This window comes from Cebus imitator, unplaced genomic scaffold (assembly GCF_001604975.1).
Source record: "Cebus imitator isolate Cc_AM_T3 unplaced genomic scaffold, Cebus_imitator-1.0 Scaffold258, whole genome shotgun sequence".
NCBI classification, from domain to species: Eukaryota; Metazoa; Chordata; class Mammalia; order Primates; family Cebidae; genus Cebus; species Cebus imitator.
The window spans coordinates 2,508,748-2,529,999 of NW_016107573.1; the positions used below are offsets into that span (position 1 = coordinate 2,508,748).

A 21,252-nucleotide genomic window follows, 5' to 3' on the forward strand; every position below is an offset into this window, starting at 1 on the left:
TATTTTTCAAGTGGAGTTAGGTTTTTAGAGTTCTTATAATTTAAGAATTCTTAAGTTTCAAGCATGTGTGCTTTTATCAATTCTGAATCCATTGCCAAATTATAATCTCGCTTTCATATTATTCCTTGGATCTTAAGAATCACACCAGAAAGTGAATAGTACAATTATTGAATAACTTCAACTATTAGTAGAAACACTGTTATATTTGCCTTTCTGTGACTTAAATAAGAAATAACCTGAAAATTTTATTAAAATCTTTTTATTTTTAACAGTCTCACAACAAGATGATTGTGTTAAATTCCTTCTTTACTATAATCATTGGTAGAAAAGCAATTTAAGTTGTTTGATCAAGATTTTATAAACTTTCTATTTTAATTTTAAATAAAATTTAAATTATAAATTATCTTTAAAGTTTTAAAAAATCTTTGCATCAGTGGTTATCAAGAGTAAAGAAATTTCAGCAAAGCTATATAGGATACAGGAAAGGTGTGGAACATTCAGTATTGTAATTCTGTCATAGAGACAGAATCTCTGCTGCTACCATACTGGACTTTCCAACTTGCCTAGAATGTCCTCTGCCTTGATCCCTGCCAATCAAAATATGATTCATCCACAAAATCACCAAATCAAGCTAGGCATGGTGGCACATACCTATGATCTCAGCTACCTGGAAGGCTGAGGTGGAAGGATTTCTTGAGCCCAGGAGTTTTCAAGACCAGCCTGGGCAACATAGTGAGACTGCATCTCAAAAAAAAAAAGAAAGAAAGAAAAAAAAGATCACCAACTTAATGAAACTTTCCCACACAGTGCCAATTTATCCTTTTTTCTATAACCCTAGTACTCTGGAGTTCAACTGCCTGGGTTTGAATTCTGTCTGTTACATATTCACTATGTATGGAGTCTTGGGCTAATTTCTCTGGCTCAGTTTCCTCATTTGTAAAATGACGGTAACAATAGTATCTACTTTATAAAATAGCTAGGAAGATTGAAGGTGATAATATATGTAAAACTGTGAGAACAGTGCTCGAAATTGTTAATATTATTTCTATCATTCATACACTCTAGTATTATCTTTTTATTACATTATGTAGGTGTTATCTCTTCAGCCACAATTCTAAAGGGCACAGGCTATATCTTATATGTCTTTGTTTTCCTCACAGTGCTTAGCAGGGCATTATTCTTTTAAAAGGAATTCAAAAAATATCCCAGAGAATCCTAGCATGAAAGATATCTCAGAGATCAATCTAGTTCAACCTTTCCACTAAATCATGATTTTACTTTTGCAACACCCTAGAGATAATCATCTACTCTATCTTGAACACATGTGTATATCTGCACTTGAGCACAGCTTGTGACACTGGAGCTCACGCCTTCACAAGGCAACCAGGTTTAAGTAGTTATCATTGTTAGAAAATCAACCCTGAGGAGGTAGAGAACCTGGCAGCTTCTGGAAAATGATTTGGTACTACTCATTTGAGAGCCATACAAATGTTTAAGCTCTGTAAATTTCACTTCTGATGCTATATTCATAGAAAAAATTTTAAAATGCTTTCACATGTACAAAGGTATTTATTACAACACTTTATAATAGCAAAATCAGGAATTAGCCTAAATGTTTCAAAGTAGGGAAATGGTAGTATGCCCAAAAAAAACAAGAAATCATTAAAATTAAAAATATAAAGATTAAGGTGGATCATATTTACAAAATCGATAATGTTAAGTATAAAAATAAATTTACAATAAAAAGAAAGAAAAAAATTCACATATACCATGATTAAAACTATATACGAATATATAAATCAATGAAAAAATACTGGAGAGGATGGGACATATAAAAATAAAAACACTATTGATAGGATGATGGGACAGCAGAAGATTTTCATTGCTTTTTAGATTAATGTTACAACAATATTGCTTTAAAATTTTTTAAGAGAAAATTTTTCCTTCTATTGAGCCAAAATCAACATAAGTTTCGTCTACTGGTTCTTGTTCTGCCCTTTGCAATTACACTAAATAAATCAACTTAAAATATTTGAAATATTTGAGTGCCTCATTCTCTGACACTCTGGAAGACAGAATGGAGAGACAATGATGACATCAAGGAGACCCAGTTAGAAGACTCAGCTATCATTCACCAAGAAAGCAATGATGACAGCCTGAATCAGCACAGTGGTAACAGTTCCAGATTTGATAAATACTTCAGAGGCAAAGCACATGGAAATTGTGTACCAAAAGAATGTAGGAAGTGAGGAGAAATAGGAGTTGAACCCATTCCTGGTCAGATTGGTTAGAAAAGTGATGGTGCAATACAAGATAAGGAACCTAGGATGAGGAAGTACATGTTTGGTCAGAAGTTAAAATTCCATTTGAAGATGTTGAATCTAAGGTACCTGTAGTATATGCATGTCTATACATTTATGGAAAGTTCAATTTGGAGTCAGAAAGACAAACCAAACCAGAGAAATAGAAAAAGACAAAGATGGGCCGGGCATGGTGGTTCACACCTATAATCCCAGCACTTTAGGAGGCCAAGGCCAGCAAATGGCTTGAGCTCAGGAGTTCGAGACCAGCCTGGGCAACATGGTGAAATCCTGCCTCTACAAAAAGTACGAAAATTAGCCAGGTGTGATGGCACCCATTTATAGTCACAGCTACTTGGGAGGCTGAGGTGGGAGGATTACTTGTAAATGAAATGGAAAACCAAAAAAAAAAAAAGCAATAGATCAGCACAACCAAAAGATGACTTTTTGAAAAGACTAATAAAAAATGTTAATTTTTGGCAAACATAAGAAAAATATATGACATACAAATGAACAGCACCAGATATGAAAAAAGGTAAATAACTACAGAAATAGAAGGTGTTTTAAAAATTATGAGACTTCCACTAATAATATCATACCAAAATATATGAATACCTGATGGTAGAGGAGAGAAAGGCCAGGTATTCATATTTTTTGGTATGAAGTTATTCCTGGAGGTTTTTATAATTTTAAAAATCTGTCTTCTGTTTCTGTAATTATTTCCCTTTTTTAGAGAAAAACATAAAGTACATCTCTATAAATTTTGAAGTAGATAAAAATGTCTCGAGCAGTACCAAAGACTTCTGAATACAGCCAAAAAGATTGATAAATTAGAATATATTAAAATTAAGAACTGTTCACAAAATACTTCATTAAGAAGGCAACTCATAAAGTTGCAGAAGATATTCACAATACATGTATCCAACAAAGTACTTATATCCAGAATATATTTGCAGAGCTCCTGCAAATCAGTAAGAATAAGACAATCCAAGAGGGAAAAAAAAGGCAAGGGAGGGGCAAACAATTTGAACAGATATTTCACAAAAGAAGATATTCAGCTTGGCCAGTAAACGTATAAAAAGGTGCTCCTCTTCATTAGTCATCAGGGAAATGCAAATTAAAACCACAATGACATACCACTGCACACCTACCAAAACGGCTAAAATTTTAAAAATGGAAAATGCCAAGGATTAGTGAGAAAGTAAAGCAACCACAACTCATACATTGCTGATGGGAGTGTAAACTGGCACAACTGCTTTGGAAACTATTTTGCTCTACCTATTAAAACTAAATATACACATACTCTTTGACCTGGCAATTCTACTCCTAGTAGTTCTATTCCCACCGAAATGTATAGTTATTTCACTAAAAAACATGTTCCAGAATATTCAAAGTATTTTATCCATCATAGACAAAAATTAGAAATTATCCAAATGTACACCAACAATAGAATGAATAAATTGTCAGCATGGTCTACAACAACATGCAAAAATACTCTATGATTCAATGTCTATACAATAAATAAGAGAAACTAATCTATGCAAATAGAAGTCAGGATAGCAATAGCCTTGTTGAGTAGAAGAGTGACTGTAAAGTAAAACTGGGGGTTTCTCGGGGTCCAGTAAAATTCTGTTTCTTGATGTGAGCGCTTCTTTCACATGTTTATTCAGTAGGGCTGCGACAAAGACAAAGCAAGCAAGATGTCCAGGGGGCAAAATTTAAGAAGGCCTTTACTCTTAGCACCTGAGATCTTCCTTTAAATCTGCTCCCTAGGCACCTTGCTTGCATCACCCTCGTCTCAGCTCTAGTATTCAGCTTGCGAATATTTATTGAGCTATATAATTATTATACATAAAATTACATAGTATACATAAAATTACAGTATAAAATTACTGTATGTTTATTATACTTGAATTTTAAAATGTTAAGGAGGTCTGGTTCTATTTCATTCCATAAACAAAAATAAACTTTAAGTGGATTAAAAACCTAAATGTCAAAAGAAAAACTTTAAAGCTTCTAGAATAAAATATGAGATTATTAATGACTTCGGATAGAGAATTCCTTAAGGATCTCCAAATGCACATATTAAAGGAAAAGATTAGACTATATTAAAATTTAAAACTTATGTTTATCAAAAGACCTCTTAAAGAAAGTAAAAAGATGAGCCACAAACATGAAAAAAAATATATTGCAATATAAATGAGTGAAAAAGAATTATTACTAAGCACATATTTTTTAAACCACTGAGGAAAAGAAAAATAACCCAATAGACAAATGCACAAAAGACACGAACAGCTATTTAATATGAGAAAAATAGGATGGCCAAAGAAAAGATGCACAAACATATAAATAATCAGGGAAATTCAGATTAACATCATGAGGCATTACCATTTCATTTCTAGCAGATTGGCAGAAAACATAAACTCTGACAATAAGTGTTGGCAAGAATGTAGGGCTCGCTCTTCCAGTGTTGGTAGTGGGTAAGTTGGTAAGAGGAAAACAGTTTTGCGTTACCTAATAAAGTTGAAAATATACAAGCCTAGAACTATTTCATACGTTCCCAAGAGACCTCTTTGACAGGTGTATGGGAGGTATGCACATGAATGTTTATAACAATGAAAAAGAATGTCTATCAAGAGTAGACAGACACTTTTCACTACTCTACAGCAGTGAAAATAAAAGAACAACCACACACAATGGCTAAATCTCAATTTTGAGGTTCAAGCAAAAGAAGAAAATCATAGAAGAATACCCAAAATATGATTATTTTGATATAAAAATTTTAAATGAGTAGATGTACTCATCCATGGCAAAACTATAAAGAAGAGCAAGGAAAAGGTTATCATGAAGATCAGGAGAGTGGTCACCTTGGGGGTGTGTAATGAGGAAGGGGTACATGGTGGTTTCTAAGGTAGTAGCAACGTTCTACATCTTGGCCTAAATGGAGGATATATAGAGGTTCTCATTATTCTTTAAGCTGTACATATTATTTTTATGTACCCTACTATATGCATAGTATATCTCAAAATGATATTTTTAAAGAAATAAAGGTTCTACATATGTATACACATGTATGAATATGTGTGTGTGTGTGTGTGTGTGTGTGTGTGTGTGTGTGTGTGTGTGTGTTCCATGTATTCCATGAAGAAAAAAAAGGAATCCTTAGTGGTAAAGTGACAGTGACCACTTCACTAGACTTACAAAATTCTCCCATATGTTTGGCTGGCTGAGAGAGGAACTTCAATCAACTGAGTTTACCACAAAGTCCAGATCTTGTACATATAATTTCAACTAAAAGTATGCTTGGAAACTATTATCACGTTCCTTATTTAATCTATCAGTTGAACTATGCATTCTTTGGCTGTCCTGCTTTCATTTGGTAAAAAAAGAAAGAAATTCTTAATTAAAAGATAAAAATCTATCGCTTCTCGGCCTTTTGGCTAAGATCAAGTATAAAAGATAAAAATCTAACCAGGTTTGGAGTAATCCTAGCACTTCGAGAGGCCAAGGCAGGAGGATCACTCAAGCCCAGGAGTTCAAGATCAGCCTGGGCAACAGAGGGAGACCCTATCTCTACAAAAAAATTAAAAATTAGCTCAGTGTGGTGGCATACAACTATGGTACAGCTACTCTGGAGGCTGAGGTGAAAGGATCACTTGGGCTTAGAAGGTCAAGGCTACAACGAGCTATGATTGACTACTACACTCCAGCACGTTAGCCTGGACAACAGAGCAAGACTTTGTCTCAAAAAAATAAAACACAAATAAAAACGTAGCTGAGGCCCAGCGTGGTGGCTCATACCTATAATCCCAGTACTTTGGGAGGCCAAAGTGGAAGGATTGCTTGAGCCCAGGAGTTTGAAACCAGCCCTGGCAACATAGTGAGTGAGACCCTTGTCTCTACAAAAAATTTAAAAATAAAAAATTAGCTGAATGTGGTGGCATGTACCTATAGTCCCAGCTACTCAAGGGGGTGAGGTAGGAGGACTACTTGATAAGTTGAGGCACCAGTGAGCCATGGATGTGCCACTGTACTTCGGCCTGGGCAACAGAACGAGACCCTGTCTCAAAAACAACAACAACAAAAAATTGCTGAAACATTCTTTTCCTAGCCTTCATTTTTTACCCTTTCTATGTTAGCTATATCTTCCTTGAGGAAAATTGGAAGAGGAAAATTGCACCAAAATCCAAAGACATTTTTATGTCTAACATCGAGAAAGCACTAAAAATGAAAAACAACCTGTTGCTTGTTTGGTTACATTATTTATATTAATTGAATTAAAACTAGAACAACTAGAACCTCTTTTCAATGTATTAAACATAATACAGAATTAAAGAACTAGAAGGAACCTTCAGAAGTTACCTAGTAAAGTCATCTATCTTTGAGTAAGACTCGAATTATCTTATGCAAACAAGTTATCATTCTAATCTTAAAATACCTCCTGAAAAGATCTTATAGCATCCCTTCCTACTGAAATTTTTTCCGTCTGACTCAGAACTCTTTTAACACAATGTTGACATACAGTTGACATTATTATCTAGACAACAGCCAGTTAAGGGCATGGAGTTACATAGGGCCTAATGGGACCCTAGAAAGAATCTAACTCCAAGTCTTTATTGGTACAAAAGGGAAGATAAAGAGCTCAGAGACCTGGCAGTTTGGCTCCACTGGCTCCAATCCCACTGACTATCCCCAGTGATTTAGCCCCAAAGCTCGTCTCCCTCTACATAACCAGAAGTTGATTATTATTTGTTTTCACTCTGACTTGGGTTTATCCATAAAATTTATCTTCCCCAACTTCTCCCATCCAGTTATCCCAATATTAAGAACTGATTTATACTTCCAATGAGTATGAATAAATGCCAAGAATATTTTTAAATCCTAAAAATGTCATTTATAAATGTAGAAAAGAAAACCTCAAATTTTCTAAATTTATGATATCTTTAATAAAATAAATAGAAAATCTTTTTTCTTCTAGTTACAATTTCTTCTAATAAAATATATTTCCTTTTAGAAGATTAAACTGTTTTAGATTAAAAACTATTTGACATTAGAGGCTAGTCTTGTTTCTTTTCTTTTTTGTGGGGGGAGGGGATGAAGTCTTGCTCTGTTGCCAGGCTGTAGTGCAGTGGCGTGATCTCGGCTCACTGCAACCTCTGCCGTTCGAGTGATTCCCCTGCCTCAGCCTCCCAAGTAGCTGGGACTGCAAGTGCATCCCACCATGCCCAGTTAATTTTTTTGTGTGTGTGTATTTTAGTAGAGAGGGGGCTTCACCATGTTGGCCACGACGGTCTTGATCTCCTGACCTCATGATCCACCTGCCTCAGCCTCCCAAAGTGCTGGGATTACAGGTGTGAGCCATTGTGCCCAGACTTGTTTCAGTTTTTATAGCTGACATACTCCATGTGTAGACATGCCCTGGGTAGAAACTGAAAAATATCAATTGTGTTTAACTGACACAATAAAAAATCACTAAAGCTTTGCCTTACATGGTCATTGCATTCTTCTTCCTCATCACAGTCTAGACCCTGATGGGCGATCTCAGCAGTGCTGTTCTCCGGAAACAGATTGTTCTCCAAATCTGTCACTTTGGTAGCCTCTGTTATGACTTTTACTTTCATGCTATGAAAGCCAGTGGAGACGAATCCCACTTGCAGGTTGATAGGCTCCCTGTCAAACAGCAGGAACTGTGAATCCGCCCCTTCTTTAAAACCGGGGGGTTGGTAATCATGTGGGGTCACTGCAAAATGAAAAGAGCAAAAAGCCATGAAAACTGAGTTTCAACAGAACAAGTTAGATTAATCTTTCATGTGTAGCAACAGACATCTCTTTCAGATGCTTGCAAAATCCTTCTACTTATATAAAATATTAGTTCAGCAATTACTTCAGCAATAAGAAGGAATTAGCCTAAAGTTTTCTACCTACCTGCATTATAGTAGTGCAGTTTCATAGTAAGTACAGCATTATTAGGAAGTGGTTCAAGGTCCTGCATCAGTATATACAATTTACGAATCAGTAGAACACTGGCTTTCTTAATATCTTCATTGATTGTTCCACTTTCAAAGCTTGTACTGCTGCTACAACTATATAGCAAAAAAGCATACTTTTCAATCATATACAATATTGACAATCTATGCCAAAAGGAACAAAATTTTGACTGTGATTAAATATAAATTAAACATTAACACATTCTGAGACTTTTTTAGAATGTAAATTAGGGGAGGGATGGTACTTTTTGCAATGTATATACAAAGAATTCCTTAAGTAGCGAATTCCCTAAAAACATTTAAAATATGATCTTTTAAAAAAATCGATTAGCAAAAAATCATATACCACAATAGTAAGAACAATGAATTTGGAATTAGGTGACCTGGCATCTAATATCAGCTCTGCTGCTAACTAGCTGAATGACCTTGGTCAAGTCATTTAGACACACTCTAGGTCAGTTAGCTCATTTGTGAGATAAGTGTAAAGACATTTCTACAACTCTCAGTCATAAAATCCATCACCAGCTCTGGGCCTTTCTACCATCTGATTATCTCTCAAAAGTATCCCTTCCTCAATCTTGCGTTGATTACTACAGTAGCTATTTTTCCTGTTTTCCTTCTTGTCCACACCGCAAAATATTCTCCATATCACTGCTGAAGTAACATTACTAATAGGAAAATCTGCTCATGTACTTCTTACTTAAAATTCTTCTATTATATCCATCACCTTTCAATCAAACTCAGTGTGGTATACAATTCCTTTCACAACCCGTCACATCGTCACCTCCATCCTCATTTGCAGCTACTACCCAGTTTCCTCTCACTCACGATATTTGCATATGCTGTTCACTTTGCTGGTACTGTGCTTTTCCACTTCTCTTCCTGATTGTCCTAAATCAATCCTTTAATACCTAGCTCATATGCCACCTCTTCAAGGAAGTCTTCTCTGACAATACCCTCATCTTATCCTCAGGATAACTGGTTGTCTTCTAGACTGTGAGTGGCTTATATCTTTCATCTCCACAGTACAGAGTTTGGTGCCAAGCTATTCAATCAACATTTGTTGAATTAATGAATAAATGAACAATTTGGACTAAATTGCCTTCCAATTCTAAACTTTGTTTATTTATCTACTAAGTTTTCTTCCCCAGTTAGTCTCACATTTGAGTAGTTTCCAGGAAGGACCATGACTACAATATATTTATACAGCGCCATTAACAAAGTTAGCTCTTAATCTGAAAAATAAACCTAAGTAATTAAACCATTGGATTTTTCCCTAACTGATCTTTGGAGGCAGTGTGAATTCATGAAGCAAACATTTATTAAGTGAATACATTAGCTCCTTTTCCAATTTTGAACGACTTAAAATTTTACCAATCAAGATTTAACCAATTCAAATGTAGATAACCAGAGTGAAGGGCTATAGGCATGTAGCTCATGGGATCCTACAGGATACATCAGTAAAATCATATTCAGAACTCCCATTTAAACAAATGCCTATCTTTCTTCTCTAGGAAACCAATAATATGCATTACTTTCTGTCTTCCTTATTATGTGAAAGATCTGGCCATTTTTATTTTACTGCTTACCTCCTGGCATATGTGCCTTCAGAACAAAATAGTTTATTCTGGCCATCAGTATATATTTGAGTTTTGGAGAATAAAAGGTAACTTTTTATGTGAAAAAGTATGTATGAAAAGTGCTGCTGTCTAAGCTGTAAAGTATTATACAATGTTAGCTAATAAAAGGTAATATTTTAATTCTCATTTTTGGAACTGATTTTCTCTTCACACCCTAGTGCTGTCTGTAGGTTTTACAAATGGAAGGATAATTAAGGGAGTGAATCTTGTAGAAAAGTCCTCAAGCTCATGGTAAATGATGAGCCAGAGCTAACAGTAGGGAAAATTGAAAATTAGGTCATGTCTCTCATCATTCCTTTCAGGGGCATCCATCCCCTTTACTTGGATTCCTCAATTTTCCAGAGCTTTTCACCATCATCTGTACCTTCCATTAATATGCCATCTCATCAGCAATACTTAGCTCTCCGTCCCTCCTGGCAGGTCTGAATCCAAAAGCTACTGGGAGAAAAATAAATGTTGCTCTTCAATGAAACATCTCCATCTGCACTGGGGACCTTCTGAAGCAAATGTCCTTGTGTTTCCTATTTAACCCATTAGTATACCTAAAACTTAGAATTTTCAATGTAATAGGAAACTGCAGTGCTTTCTAATCTTTTCATACAAGGACAGATAGAAAATAATATTTATATAACATACTAGGTTGTGCATATAGGCAAGTAGTCCAGAGGTATTATCTACTCCAGGTACAGTCTGTCTATATTGAGCATGGAGAGGATCAGTATCTTGGCATAGCAGTTGAGAAACTTTGGATTAATGGGTAGACAGAGCCTTATGGAGTACTTCAATCAACAGAATATAGGCAGCTTATTAATATAATTTCTACCATTGGGCTGCCTGCCATTTTCTCTATTCCTACCAGCTTAATCCATAGATTTCAGGAATGTAAACAATTGTTGCAGCCCATTTTTATAATAGTGGTTTTCTGTAGGGTTCGTGGGGGAATTTGAAAATAAGTGTAAGGCCTTTCTCTGTCCTCAAGAAGCTTACATTTACCTCAATCCTATATATTTCTCATGTTCATTAATCAGTTAGATTCTACCTGTCAAAATCCATAGTGGCTCCTTCTTTCATGTATTTGAATTTGAACTGGTACATCTCAGTCACTTTCTACAAAAACCAGAGGAAATAAAGAAAAAATTTAGAAACAATTTAGAAAAGAAATCCAGAATCTTACCTGATAATAAGGAACATTTTCACTGTGTACCTACTATACTTCCTATATATCTGTTTCACAGCATCACATTATTCAAGAGTAACATTTCCAAATATAAAGACAACCTAGTTTTTCTCCTCCATGCTAAAAATAAATTAGATGAAAGATACTATTATTACCATTTTAAAGCTAGAAAAATGAAATCACAGAGTAAAGTATCTAACCCAATTAGGTAAATGAACAGTAGAACCACTTGAGAAATCATTCATTCATGTAACAAATATTATACTGAATGTCTACTTTGTGCCAGGCACTGGAGTCACAGTGGTGAATGAGACAGAAAAGGTCCCTGTTTTTCCGGAATATACAGACAATCCAGTATGGGAAACAGTTAATAAATAAATAAACAAATGAAATAAGCTAATTCCGATAGTGTAAGTGCTGTGAACAAGAAGCAGATGCTGTGATTGAGAGGTATATGAAGGAGAAAATTGCTGCTTCGGTTTGCAAAGGCCAAGGAAGAACTTGCTGAAGAGGTGAGGTTTGAGTTGAGCCTCAAGGGTCAGTTGTGTGCAGATCTTAGGGGTGGGTGCTTCAGGCAGAGGGAACAGCAAAACAAAGCCTCTCAAGTGAAAAGGGATGCCTCTTCTAGGATCAGAGAGGAGGCGCAGTGGCTGGAAACCAGTGAGCAAGGGAGAGAATGCAGGAAACAAGGTTATAAAAGACTATGGGACCTTGTTGGCCATGGTAAGGGATTTGGATTTCATTCTAAGTAAGCCAGAAGTCTACAGAAGGGTTTTAAGCAGGTGAGTGATTTGCATTTTTTAAACATCACCCTGGCTCCTTCAAAAGTGCAGAGCGCAAGAAATAAAAACCATGAGAGCAATAAAGAGGCTACTGCGGTAATTCAGGGAAGACTACAGTGGCAACAGGAAAATAAGAAAAAATTAGAAAAGCAGCGCTGATCTCTGACATAAAGTCTTAGTCTTGTTTTTTCAGTCCTGCACTAAAAACTAGATACTACTGCTCTGTGCTCTCTTCATTGTTAAGAAAACTAGAAATAAAGAGGGACACATTTCCTCATAAGAGATATATTCTATTTAAAATAAAATGAATGGCTGACAAGCACAATGGCTCACACCTGTAATCCCAGCACTTTGGGAGGCCAAGGTAGGCAGATCACCCGAGACCAGGAGTTCAAGACCAGCCTGGCCAACCAACATGGCAAAACCCTGTCTCTACTAAAAATACAAAAATTAGCCAGCTGTGGTGGTGCACGCCTATAATCCCAGCTACTCAGGAGGCTGAGGCATGAGAATCAGTTGAGCCCAGGAAGTGGAGGTTGCAGTGAGCCGAGATTATATCACTGCACTTCAGCCCAGGCTACCAGAGAGACTGTCCCTCCGTGCTCCAAAAAAAGTCCTTTATTCATCCGGTTCAGTATTTGATCCTTGACAATGGGAGAATGAGGATGTTAGACTGATCAGAAAAAGTCTCAGTGTTTCTGTTACTTTAAGTCTCCCAGTTTTGCTGATCTTAAACCTTAACATGAAACTTAATTACAGGTGATCAGCTCCTGGGAAAACTGGCTTATGGTGATTAAACTCTAAGGAGATTGATGTGTAATGGAGTTAATTTTAAAAGATAAAAGCATTTTCCTAATAAGACAGTCTACTTGAGAAATCAAATCAAGTTCAGAAAACTGTTTTGTAAATACAGTAGGACAGACAGATGAGATTAGAGGTGTCTATAGCAACAGGTTTACTCCAGATAGGCTAGATGAACAGTCCTCTCTTAGCCAATGCTGGGTGTAATTGCTCTGCCAAGCAAACAATGCCCATTCTTCCTGCCTGCCCATGTTTCTCAATCAACTCTAGCTTTTTAATGCTCTGAGTGATCTTTGCTTTTTTAAAACTGTATCAAGAGGAGGTCGTTTTAGTAATTGATAATTTTATTTATGCTTTATTATTTGATCCCTGAAGCAACCAATAAAAGAATTATATTAATAACTGTTTTATAGAAGATGCTAATCCTTAATTAACTTTAGTCTAACTCTGGCTTATCTAGGAAGGTATATTTACAGCAGGCACTATTCCTTTTTTTGTTTTTTGAGACGGAGTCTTGCTCTGTCACCCAGGCTGGGTCAATGGAGCAATCTTGGCTCACTGCAACCTCCGCCTCCCTGGTTCAAGCGATTCTCCTGCCTCAACCTCCCAAGTAGCTGAGATTACAGGCACGTGCCACCACACCTGGCTAATTTTTTGTGTTTTTAGTAGAGACAGGGTTTCACCGTGTTAGCCAGGATGGTCTCAATCTCCTGACCTCATGATCTGCCCTCCTCGGCCTCCCAAGTGCTGGGATCACAGACATGAGCCACCGCGCCCAGCCCAGCAGGCACTATTCTTAACACCTCATATAACACTTTTCAGACTAATGTGTTGCCTAATAAAGATGAACCATTAAACTGCTCATCAGTGGTTTCTATGAATCATACTAAATCTACTCACATAGGCCAAAGCAACAGAAACATATGCAGCCTTTCCTTTTCCTTCCATATTCCAACCTATTGGCAAGAATTTTCAGGTCTATCTCTAAAGCAAATTGCAAGTCCAGCTGATACTTGTTCTCTGTTCTACTTGTTCTCTGTTCTGTGGCCAAAAGGAGTTTTTGAAAATACAAATCAGACCATGTATTTCCTTTGCTTAAAATCCCCCATTAGCTTCTTACCACCCTTAAAATAAAATCCAAAAGTTATCCTGATCTGCAAGGCCCTACTCATCTGTCCCCTGCCTGCCTCTCTGACCTTATTTCTGGCCACTTTCCCTTGCACTCAGCTAAGCTCCAGGCTCATGGCACCTTTTCTATGCTCAAACACCCAATATTCCTTCCTGCCTTAGGGCCTTTCACAGCTATACTCTGGAACATGCTGTCTCCAGTTAATGATAAGAATAATATTCAGGCATTGCCCTAAATATTTTACATCAGTTCATTCTTGTGTAGCCAACACTCGGAAGCAGACATTACTATTCTCATTGATGAAGGTAGTAAGTGGTAGAACCGCAATTTGATTCCAGTGTCTGTGATGTTAACTATGGTGTTATTTGGCCTGTCACATGCCATTGCCCCTCACAGCCATTGCCTCTCACAGACTTGCATGGGCTGACTCCTCCTGGTTATTCAACTTAGCTCAAACAGTAGCCTCTCAGCGACGCCTCCTAGGAACTGCCTAATCTAACACAGCCATTCAAACCCTCCTTCTTCATTCTCCACTTCAGCACTCTGTAGCACACCACCTGTTAAAAAAATTCCTTCATAGCACTATGTCTATGTGAAATTATTTGTACTAATTTTTATTTACTTATTTATTGTTTATCCTACCTCATAAGAATGTAGGCTTCTAGAGAGCAGGGATCTTGCCTATCCCATTCACTCCTGTATTTTTATACCTTGAACAGTGCTAGGCATATAAAAGGAACCCAATTAATATTTGCTGAATGAATAAATATTTGGCCAGGGTAGAATTCATGCTTACTTAGGATTTCATCCTATAAGAATTTTTTCTAAAATAAAGTATCTAAAAGTATATTGTGGCTAGAAACAGGAACCACTTATAGTTAAGTTCCTGAAGCAGTCTATTAAAAGTGAGTGTTGGCCAAGTGCAGTGGCTCACATGTGTAATCCCAGCATTTTGGGAGGCTGAGGCAGCAGGATCCTTTGAGACCAGCCTGGGCAACATAACTCCATGTTTACAAAAGTTTTTTTAAAGTAACTGGGCATCATGGTGAACAACTGCAGTTCCAGTTTCTTGGGAGGCTGAAGTAGGAGGATCGCTTGGGCCTAGAAGGTCAAGGCTGCCATGAGCCAAGATCGCACCACTGCACTCCAGCCTGGGCGAAGAAGGGAGAGCCTGTCTCTTAAAAAAAATAAAAAATAAAGAGCATTGACCACCTCCAATGGTAAATAGGCACAATGGTATAGATAATGAAACCATAAGATTTATGCCTTCACAATATTCAGATATAATAATTATATATGGTCTTACATTCATTAAGCTATGTAAATCTTTCTTATTTACATTTTGGTTTACATGTTTTACTAATACTTGCTTACTCATTTGATAGTGTGTGCCTATTGAAAAGCTACACTATCACTCTTCGCTACTTTAGTACTTAGTTTACTTAGCTACTTAGTTACTTTGTTGGCCATCTCTTTCATGAGATGGAACAACCAGAACAAAACTTCAAGCCCGGAAGCACCCCAACCTTGTGCAATACTGAAAACTCTGTTGGCCTTCTGAACCAAGGAAACACACTTGTTTGATTTAAGCCAGAGGTTCTCAGTTGTTGTACCATGACATACTCTTCATGGTACAACAATTTTAATCCACGTGTCTAGTATATTTTTGCTTCAGGCATATATAAACATTGTTATTGTTTCTGCAATTTTGTTTAAGAAAGGTTATACTTCCAGGCATACAACTCAAGAAACATGGCATAAAATAAGATAAATGCCAAAGACTATGTTTATGTTAGAAAGTTGTTTTGTGAGTACATTAAGAGAATGAGATCAGGGAGGTAAATAGTTGTATCAGCGACTTGATGCTAAATAGCAACCATAAAATAATGTAACTTGTGGATGCTTTTTAGGCCCTATGAACATGGCTATACCACAGTAGTAGTCACATTGTAATTATTACCGATTTGTTTGGGTTCTTTTGAGTGTTTTAGTATCACTGGACATACTACTGAAATTTTTAGTAAAAAATAGTATACGTGAACACATAGAGGTTAGGGATCACTACCTACCTGTAAGAGGAACGCTCTGTAAACATTCACGATATTTTTTCCTAGGTCATAAATGATAGCTCAAAACTTACCACATAACAAGCTTTTGTTTCCTAACTTCATTATTATATATGCCTACATTTCTTCCCACTCTGTAATATTTTCTTGTAATTAAGCTCAATTTGCTTAGCATTTCACTACCCCAAAAAACCCTGGTTTCAAACTAGGAAGTTTTCATGCATAAGAAAACATGATAAATACTGCACTAAGAAAATGACAAGTTTAATAACTATCAGAAGGTTTTATTTTGGGAAACTTCCCTTCAGACTTAGGGTGTGCTGGGAAGCATTTTGAAACGAAACAAGAGACAAAGATAATAAAAGATAGAACTAGTTTGGCAATTGAGGAATTACTACGTACTGTATGCAACAGTTTTCTTACCCCTCACTTAAACAGCTTAATATTCTTGCAAAGAAAGAATATTAAGAGCTAAAAATGCATAATTTAGTCTAGAATACCACCAGTTAGGCTAAATGTGTAGGCTTAGAGAAGGAAAATTGAAAGCAAAGAAAAAGTAAAGAAAGTTACATGTCATCTTGCAAAGAAAGAATATTAAGAGCCAAAACACATAATTTAATCTAGAATGCCACCAGTTAGGTTAAATATGTAGGCTTAGAGAAGGAAAACTGAAAGCAAAGAAAAAGAAAGCTAGGAGAAAGACAAACAGAATAAAGTGAGAAGAGAATGGAAGTTTCCTCCCTCCATTTCTGTGCCACAGCCACATTCGAAGTGGCCCAAGTAACTATTATGTGTCCAAGATTATGATATTCACTCTGGGAGATAGAAAACAAGACAAGACTCTTGTCCTCAAGAGTTCACAATCTGGGCTGGGCATGATAGCTCATGCCTGTAATCCCAGCACTTTGGGAGGCCAAAGTGGGCAGATCACTTGAGGTCAGGAGTTCGAGACCAGCCTGGCCAACAAGGTGAAATCCTGTCTCTACTAAAAATATAAAAATTAAAAATATGGAAAATATAAAAATTAGCTGGGCATGGTGGTGCACACTGGTAATCCCAGCTACTCAGGAAGCTGAGGCAGGAGAATTGCTAGAACCTGCCAGGCAGAGGTCACAGTGAGCCAAGATTGCACCACTGCACTCCAGCCTGTGTGACAGACTGAGACGCTGTCTTAAAAAAAAAAAAGAATTACAATCTGGTTGGGGAGATTAAGTTATCAATATGAATCAATTGAGTGTTTTAAATTGTGGGGGTTCTGCTGGAAAAGGAATTTAAAGAAAGGAGTTAGTTTAGACCAAATAGCCAAAGAGGCTTACATATAAGATTTGAACATAGTAGGCCTTGAAGATGAGTTGGATTCTCTAAACAGCGGGAATAAATCTAAAGAGAGAAGAGGTAATGCTCTGAAAATCTATAAAAGCATGAAAAGGCGAGAATTGGCAAAAAAGAAAATTAAAATTAGGCTATATCTCATTTATTTTCCCAAAAGGCCATAAACAGAAAGGATTCATAATCAGTTTAATAAGAAAATGTGGTTTTATATTACTTGGAAAAAAAAAAGTCCATATAAAATTAAATTTTAAAAAAATTAAGAAAAAAACATGGTTTTATACATTTATACATTAAGAGACTCTTAATGCCAACAGGTTAGGGAACAGGCTCAGTTCTTCTCAATGCCTTTCTCCCCTACAACCCTTAGATAGTTTTTGAAAAATCTTATAATAAGAGATTGGTCAAGTTTATAGTAAAATATACTGAAAGAGCCCACTATGAGTTCCTCTGCTCGTATGGTAGTCTAGTAACATAATCTGTAGCCTCAACTCAGATAAACATATTAAAATATAATATACATATACTACCCCACCTATATGTTTGTGTGTGTTCTTACCTCAGGTCCTGTGGGATTTGCATAAAGCTGTATAAGGGAAAATAAACAGCATTTAATTTCTGGAATTTACTGGATTACTCCTCATAGAGTACATTTTTTATATAGAGTTCAATTTGTGCTCTATTAGTTGAGTATAAACATATTTTAAGCTAGAGATAGGCTACGCTTATTTTGTGAACTTAGAGTCTTAGAATATTCTATGAATACTGAATAAAATGAAATTAATAATGAGACATTTATAATTACCATAACTGAGCTACAAATAAATTCTAAATAATCCATTATGGTTTAAAATTTGTTCAATAAATCATAGATCTAAGACTCTCAATGGTATCTTCTCATTTTCTAGTCTAAACTACATATAACATGTTAAACTCAAAGGTATACAGAATTTTGAGTCTACCAAACTTCAAAAACAAAAAAATTTGGAGTCTGTAAAGTAACTAAAAAAATAAAATCCTGAGAGCCAATAAATGAAGCAGATAGTACAGCCTATATATTTTCCCATGTATTATACCAAAGAAATATACAATTCATAATTTTTTAAGACTTTCAATAAATCTTATGTTTTTAATTTCCAAGAAAGATAAAGAAAATCAGGGAGGAAGAGGGAGAATAATGTTTTAATGTTTCACTTGCCAAAAGACAACAAAATAGAGACCAAGTCTTGGTCTTTAAACGAATATGTACTTACTGTCAGTACTGCCATACGTAGCTTCCAGAGAAAGAAAAAAACTAGTGTTATTACATACTTACACCTATATTATCACTCTTTTTAATAGACTAATTAAAATATTATATTTCAAAGAGGTTCCAAAGATTTGGGTAGGAAAAAAATATCCAGAAAGCCAGAAAAAAAGGATAGAGTCATCTCTCAGTATCAGAGAGGGAATTAGTTCCAGGACTCCCCCTGAATACTAAAATCCATGTGTACTCAAGTCCCTCAGGGAGTATATGAAAAGGCAGCCCTCTGTATCTGGGGTTTTGCATCTTCTGCAAATACTGTATTTTCTCTTTTCATTCTTTTTTTTTTTTTTTTTTTTTTTTTTTTGAGACGGAGTCTGTCTCTGTCGCCCAGGTTGTAGTGCAGTGGCATGATCTCTGCTCGCTGCAACCTCTGCCTCCCGGGTTCAAGGGATTCTCCTGCCTCAGCCCTCCCGGGTTCAAGGGATTCTCCTGCCTCAGCCTCCCAAATAGCTGAGATTACAGGCACCCGCCACCACGCCTGGCTGATTTTTGTATTTTCAGTAGAGACGGGGTTTTTCCACGTTGGCCAGGCTGGTCATGAACTCCTGACCTCAAATGATCCTCCCGTCTTGGCCTCCCAAAGTGCTAGAATTACAGGCATGAGCCACTGCCCCCAGCCTGTATTTTCAATCTACCTTTGTTTGCAGATGTGGAAGCCACAGATACAGAAAGCCAATTTTATTTACTGAAAATAATCCATGTATAACTGGGCCCATGAAGTTCAAATCCATGTTGTTCAAAGGTCAACTATACTTTTTTTCGGGAGAGTCAAAATTAATTTTATGCTAAAAGTTTATTATATGAAGCCAGGTGCAGTGGCTCACGTCTGTAATCCTAGCACTTTGGGAGGCCGAGGTGGGTAGAGTGCCTGAGCTCAGGAACTCAAGACCAGCCAGGGCAACATGGTGAAACCTGTCTCTACTAAAATACAAAAAATTAGCTGGGAGTGGTGGTGTGTGCCTATAATCCCAGCTACTCAGGAAGCTGAGACAGGAGAATTTCTCGAACCCAGGAGGTGGAGGTTGCAGTGAGCTGAGATTGCGCCATTGCACCCCAGCCTGGGTGACAGAGCAAGACTTCGTCTCAAAAAAAAAAAAAGTATATTATATGTTAACAATTTTGATAGCAATTTTTTTACATTATAAAGGGGAATTTCCTAGATATTTAAAAACTGATTCTTTCCTATAATTTTTTTCTCTCCATTTCTGAATGACTAGCATTTTAAAATTTATATATAATAGTTGTACATATTTTGGGAGTACATGTGATATTTTGATACCTGTATACAATGTGCAATCAGTTCAACCATACTTTAAATCATTTCTAGATTACTTATAATACCTATTACTATGTAAATGCTATATAAATAGTTGTTACACTGTATTTTTTATTTGCATTATTTTTTATTGTTGTACTGGTTTTTTTCTAAATATTTTCGAGTTGGTTGAATCTGTGGATATAGAATGCTCTGATACATGGAGGGCCAACTGTACTAATTATTCACTCATTCAAGTGAGTGCCTGTTACATACCCAGGGCTCTGCTGGAGAGGAGAGAGACACAAAAAAGATAACTATCCCTACTCTCAAAAAGTTATATTTTAGTTCTGGAGGCAAAAGATATATAAAATAATTCATTATTACTAAATAATTAAATATGCTACAAGTACATCAAAAAGCATCCCATTTGAAACTAGTCTACTAAAGTAAAAATATCTTATATGTCTATAAAGTCCTTGTCCTCTCTACATACATACTACTATGAACAGATTATCTCTGCTTGAAAGAGTAATATATAGACACACATAGAAATATAATCAAGGCAATGATAATTGTTTTTAAAAACTAGAATACAAATCAGAAAATTTCAGGCCAGGCACAGTAGTTCATGCCTATAATCCCAGCACTTTGGGAGGCCAAGGTGGGCGTATCACTTGAACCCAGAAGTTGAAAGCCAGCCTGGGAAACATGGTAAGATGCCATCTCTACAAAAAAGTAAAAAAAATTAGCTAGGCATTGTGGTGCACACTTGCGGTCCTAGCTACTTGGGAGGCTGAGGCAGGAGGATTGTTTGAGGCCTGGAGGTTGAGGCTACAGTGAGCCGTGATTGTGCCAATGCACTCCAGCTTAGGCAACACAGTGAAACAATGTAAGAAAGAATGAGAGAAAGGGAGAAATAAAAGAAAGAGAGGAAGAAAGAGAAGAAAAGAGAAAAGGAAAGAAAATTTTCAGAACCATGATTTCATTTTGAAGGACTAAAACTTTACTGCCACTGTGTGGCCATTTTGGTTACTGCATATAATTGATTTTAAGACTGCATAGTGAAATTCACACATTAATTAATTGAGTTCACTTATTTAGGCATTCATTCAAAACTAGACATGGCCCCAATCTCAGAGAACATTCAGACTAGCAGGGGAGAACAACATTAAACAAAAAAAGCAAATATAGCTGCATCATTATCATGGTGTTCATTGCTATGAAGAAGCAGCATGGGGTACTATGAGAACATAAAATCAAGGGACCATCTAGGCTGGGGGGGAGGGTGTCAGGGAAGGCCTCCCTAGGGAAGTAAATATTTAAGTGGAGACTTGAAGGATAAATTGGAGTTAGCTAGGCAAGGTGTATGGGGCAGGGGAGAGAAGCTTCCAGGCAAAAGGAAAAATATATACAAAGGTAAAAAAAAAGAAGCTTGGCATGTTCTAGATTCCTTGTGTGGCCTGAAGATGGGAACAAC

The 21,252-nt window shown here is 36.4% G+C and overlaps 1 protein-coding gene across 1 annotated transcript in view; it reads right to left on the reverse strand.

Annotated features, from left to right (window-relative positions):
* Positions 1-21,252, reverse strand: part of HORMAD2 (HORMA domain containing 2) — an 80,804-nt gene that overhangs the window by 41,291 nt on the left and 18,261 nt on the right. The window contains exons 5-9 of the mRNA XM_017499644.2: positions 18,465-18,485; positions 17,771-17,797; positions 10,967-11,034; positions 8,226-8,383; positions 7,790-8,040 (exon numbers count right to left, since the gene is read on the reverse strand). Of these exons, the coding sequence (XP_017355133.1) occupies positions 7,790-8,040; positions 8,226-8,383; positions 10,967-11,034; positions 17,771-17,797; positions 18,465-18,485 (525 nt within the window). The remainder of the gene's footprint in view (positions 1-7,789; positions 8,041-8,225; positions 8,384-10,966; positions 11,035-17,770; positions 17,798-18,464; positions 18,486-21,252) is intronic.